The 5,005-nt window shown below is 51.4% G+C and overlaps 1 protein-coding gene across 4 annotated transcripts in view; it reads right to left on the bottom strand.

Moving 5' to 3' along the window:
- MARK4 (microtubule affinity regulating kinase 4) overlaps window positions 1–5,005 on the bottom strand; it is a 47,040-nt gene that overhangs the window by 24,787 nt on the left and 17,248 nt on the right. For all 4 annotated transcript variants that reach the window (XM_017502449.2, XM_017502448.2, XM_017502450.2 and 1 more), the window contains one exon: window positions 1,209–1,445. In XM_017502449.2, the coding sequence (XP_017357938.1) occupies window positions 1,209–1,445 (237 nt within the window). The remainder of the gene's footprint in view (window positions 1–1,208; window positions 1,446–5,005) is intronic.

The raw sequence follows: 5,005 nt of genomic DNA, 5'->3' as shown, positions 1-5,005 counted from the left end.
GCTAGGATTACCGGCATGAGCCACCACACCCAGCTAATTTTAATATTTTTAGTAGACAGGGTTTTACCCTGTTGGCCAGGCTGGCCTCAAACTCCTCATCTGAAAGTGATCTGCCCGCCTTAGCCTCCCAAAGTGCTGGGATTACAAGCGCCTGCCATCCAGTTAATTTTTGTAGTTACGCCCAATTAATTTTTGTAGTTTTTGTAGAGACAGGGTTTCACTACATTGGCCAGGCTGGTCTTGAACCCCTGACCTCAAGTGATCCGTCCACTTCGGCCTCCTAAAGTGCTGGGATTACAGGCGTGAGCCTCTGTGCCCAGCCACTACATTCAATTTTGAACATTTTTCATTGCCTCAAAAGAAACCCTGCACCCTTTAGCAATCAACTTCCAACTACTCCCTCCTCCCCCACCAGCCTCAGGCACCCAGTAATCCACTTTCTGTCTCTATGGATTTGTCTATTCCGGACATTTCACATTAATGGAATCATACACTCTGTGGCCTTACGTGACTGGCTTCTGTCACTTAGCACAATGTTTTCAAGGTTCACCCATGGCGTAGCATATACAAGGCCAGGGATTTTTGGTTTTAAATTTATTTTGGAGACATGGTCTCCCTCTGTGACCCAGGTTGGAGTGCAGTGGCACGATCTCGGCTCACTGGAGTCTTGCGCTCCCGGGTTCAAATGATCCTCCCACATCAGCCTCCCAAGTAGCTGGGACTACAGACGTGCACCATTACGTCTGGTTAATTTTTGTATTTTTTGTAGAAACAGGATCTCCCTATGTTGCCCAGGCTGGTCTCGAACTTCCTGGCTCAAGTGATCCTCCCACCTCTGCCTCCCAACGTGCTGGGATTATAGGCATGAGCCACCACACCCAGCCAGGCAGGAGTTTTTGCCTTACGCGCAAAGCCCCAAACAGAACATGACACAGAGAGCCAGGCCATAAACATTAACTCAGTGAACGGATGAGTCAGGATTTGAACTCAAGCCTATGAGCTGCAAAGATCCTGCTCTTAACCCCTGCACGGCACGGTCCACTCCAGCTGGCCTCACTGCCGTGAGGACTGGAATCCTGCCTATCCCATCTTCCCACAGGAACTCAGGCCGGCCCCGCCACTGAGGCCCTCTGCAGGGGAGGTATGTGGGGGTGGGGGCCTGACTGTGGGGAGGGGCCAACACCCCCATGCCCAGCCCCTCCCGGTACCTTGAGGTTGTGCCCATCAAAGGGCAGGGAGCCGCTGACCAGGGTGTACAGGATGACCCCCAGGCTCCAGATGTCCACCTCCGGTCCATCGTACTTCTTGCCCTGAAACAGTTCTGGGGCGGCGTATGGGGGGCTCCCACAGAACGTGTCCAGCTTCGAGCCCAGCGTGAACTCATTGCTGAAGCCGAAGTCAGCAATCTTGATGTTGGCCTCGGCGTCCAGCAAGAGGTTCTCGGCCTAAGGGGAGAGGAGGAGAGGGTGGAGAGTGGGACTCCAGGCCAAAGCCCTTCATGGACGTGGGAGGCAGACAGGAGCGCAGGCTCTAGGGCTGGCCCACGGGGATCAACTCTCAGGCCCGTCCCTTACTCTCTGCCTGACCTTAGGCAGTGACTTTACCTCACTGGGCCTCAGTTTTCTTATCCATAGAATGAGGATAATCACCCCATCTTTAAAAAAAACAAAAAGCCGGCCACAGTGGCTCACGCCTGTAATCCCAGCACTTTGGGAGGCTGAGGTGGGCGGATCACCTGAGGTCAGGAGTTCAAGACCAGCCTGACCAATATGGTGAAACCCCATCTTTAAAAAAAAGAAAAGAAAAGAATGGGGATAATCATAGTCCTTACCTCACAGCGTAGTTTGAGAATTATGAGTTAATCCACATAGAAAACCTAGAATAGGCCAGACACGGTGGCTCATGTCTATAATCCCGGCAATTTGGGAAACCAAGAAAGGTGGATCCCCTGAGGTCAGGAGTTCAAGACCAGCCTGGCCAACATGGTGAAGCCCTGTCTCTACTAAAAATACAAAAATTAACCAGACATGGTGGTGCGTGCCTGTAGTCCCAGCTATTTGGGAGACTGAGGCAGGAGAATTGCTTGAACCTGGGAGGCAGAGGTTGCAGTGGGCCACGACTGCCTCTGCATTCCAGCCTGGGTGACAGAGTGAGACCTTGTCTCAAAAAAAAAATAAAACAAAAACCTAGAGGCCAGGTGCGGTGGCTCACGCCTGTAACCCCAGCACTTTGGGAGGCCGAGGCGAGCAGATCACCTGAGGTTAGACTTCTAGACTAACCTGACCAACATGGTGAAACTCCATCTCTACTAAAAATACAAAATTAGGGCCGGGCATGGTGGCTCACACCTGTAATCCCAGCACTTTGGGAGGCCAAAGCAGGTGGATCACTTGAGCTCAGGAGTTTGAGACCAGCCTGCCCAACATGGTGAAAACCCGTTTCTACTAAAATACAAAAAATTAGCTGCGCTTGGTGGCCTGTAATCCCAGCTACTCAGGAGGCTGAGGCAGGAGAATCGCTTGAACCCAGGGGGCGGAGGTTGCAGTGAGCCAAGATTGTGCCACTGCACTCCAGCCTCGGCAACAGAGTGAAACTCCATCTCAAAAAAAAAAAAAAAAAAGAAAGAAACAAAAAGAAAGAAAACCTAGAACAATATTTTACACCCAGCGAACACTATGTAAAATTCTATTGTCCCGTGTGGTCTGCAGAGCTGGGAGTCTTCAGGTAATCTCCTGCCCCTCTTGGGCCCTCAGGTTACCCAGCAGAAACGAAATAAGGCCTGAGAGCTCAAGACCCAGAAAAATAAAAGCAATAATTTAATCCTGGCTGCATACCTACCATGCACTGGCCTCTGTGGACTATGGATTATGACAGTGTCCGTCTACATAATGTGAAGGTGAAACTATAGATTCGTGGAGAATTCCAGCTGCAAATCCCGGCTCCACCACTCACTCACTATGTGACTTTAGGTGGGTTACCAGACCTCTCTGTGCCTCAGTTTCCTTGTGTGTAAGCAAACGGTGATCACGGCACCTGCCTTATAGGCAGTCATGGGGTTGTCTTTTTTTTTGTTTTTTTTTTTGAGATGGAGTCTCACTCTGTCGGTGGAGTGCAGTGGCACTATCTCGGCTCACTGCAACCTCCGCCTCCCGGGTTCAAGCGATTCTCCTGCCCCAGCCTCATTAGTAGCTGGGACTACGAGCACATACCACCACACACAGCTACATTTTGTATTTTTAGTAGAGAAAAGGTCTCGTCATGTTGGCGATGCTGGTCTCGAACTCCTGACCACGGGTGATCCGCCCACCTTGGCCTCCCTAAGTGCTAGGATTACAGGTGTGAGCCACCACGCCAGGCCAGGGACTACATCTCTTTCCCTGGCATTTGAGGCTCTGCCATCTAGCACCAAGGTCACATTTGAGTTGGTCCCCTTGGTTGGTACCCCTGGTGTACTAACAGGACCCCAAAATTCGTTTTAGCTGCCTCTGGGGCCCTCCACCAGGGGCGTGCAACCTCCAGGTTAATCATGGAAGCCTCTAAGGCGCTCCCTCCAGGGTTGTATAAAGGGACACCGTAGCCCAGCAGAGGGAAGGGAAGAGACGGTGAGCACTTCAGCCTCTGCAGCAATTCGTTTTTTGTTTTCATTTTTCATTTTTTTTTCAGATGCACGGTTTTTTTTTTTTTTTTTTTTTTTTTTTGTTTTTTGCTCTATTGCCCAGGTTGGAGTGTCTCCTGAGTTCAGACTGGTCTCAAACTCCTGACCTCAAGCGATCCGCCCGTCTCGGCCTCCCTAAGTGCTAGGATTACCGGCATGAGCCACCACACCCAGCCTTCAGACGCACCTTCTGCTTTCGTATGTTTTCTTTTTTGTTTTTAGAGACAGGGTCTTGCTCTGTCTCCCAGGTTGGAGTGCAGTGGAGCGATCGTGGCTCAGTGCAGCCTCAACCTCCTGGGCTCAAGGGATCCTCCTGCCTCAGCCTCCTGAGTAGCTGAGACCACAAGCATACAAGCTAATTTTTTACAATTATTTTTTGTAGAGACGAGGGTCTTGCTGTGTCGCCCAGGCTGTTCTCGAACTGCTGGGCTTGTCAAGCAAACCTCCCACCTTGGCCTTCCAAAGTTCCAGGACTATGGGCGTGAGACTGCACCTGATACTCCATAGGAATCTGGCTGTGGAATTTTATGTCTTTGGAATCCAATAACAGTTTTTTAAATGGTGCTTGTGGCTGGGCGTGGTGGCTCATGCCTGTCATCCCGGCACTTCGGGAGGCCAAGACAGGCAGATCACTTGAGGTCAGGAGTTCAAGACCAGCCTGGCCAATGTGAAACCACATCTCTATTAAAAATACAAAAATTAGTGGGGCACAGTGGTGCACACCTGTAATCCCAGCAACTCAGAAGGCTGAGGCAGGAGTGAGCTGAGATTCCAGAGCTTTGGGGGAGCTGAGGTGGGAGGATCGCCTGAGCCCGGGAGTTTGAGACCAGCCTGGGCAACAGAGTGAGACCCTATCTCTATAAGAAAATTAAAAATTAGCCAGGCATGGCGGCTCACACCTGTGGTGCCAGCTACTCAGGAGGGCTGAGGCAGGAGGACGGCTTAAGCCCAAGAGGTCGAGGCTACAGTGAGCTGTGATGGAGCCATCACACTCTGGCATGGGCAAAACCCAGCCCTTCCTGATAAACAGTTCCAGAAGCATTTCCTCAAAGCACTTAACGCGCTGCCTAGCACACAGGTGCTTGTAAACAACAGTCAAGACAACTGAATTAGAGCAATCAAATGTCCAACCACCTGGTCGTGGAGGAGGCTGAGAGGTGCAGGGGAAGGTGTGGGGTGGGGGCCCCGGGGCCACAGGCACTCGAAGGGCTCCCGGCTCAGCTCCGGTAGGCAGCTGAGTCTCTTCCTGCCTAATACTGGCCAAGGTGGCTTTTCTCTCTTTTTTTTTTTTGGGACGGAGTTTCGCTCTCGTTACCCAGGCTGGAGTGCAATGGCGCGATCTCGGCTCAC

Source organism: Cebus imitator, unplaced genomic scaffold (genome assembly GCF_001604975.1).
Source record: "Cebus imitator isolate Cc_AM_T3 unplaced genomic scaffold, Cebus_imitator-1.0 Scaffold296, whole genome shotgun sequence".
Taxonomy (NCBI): Eukaryota; Metazoa; Chordata; class Mammalia; order Primates; family Cebidae; genus Cebus; species Cebus imitator.
The sequence above is the reverse complement of the archived record's forward strand: the minus strand, read 5'-3'. Positions and strand labels throughout refer to the sequence as shown.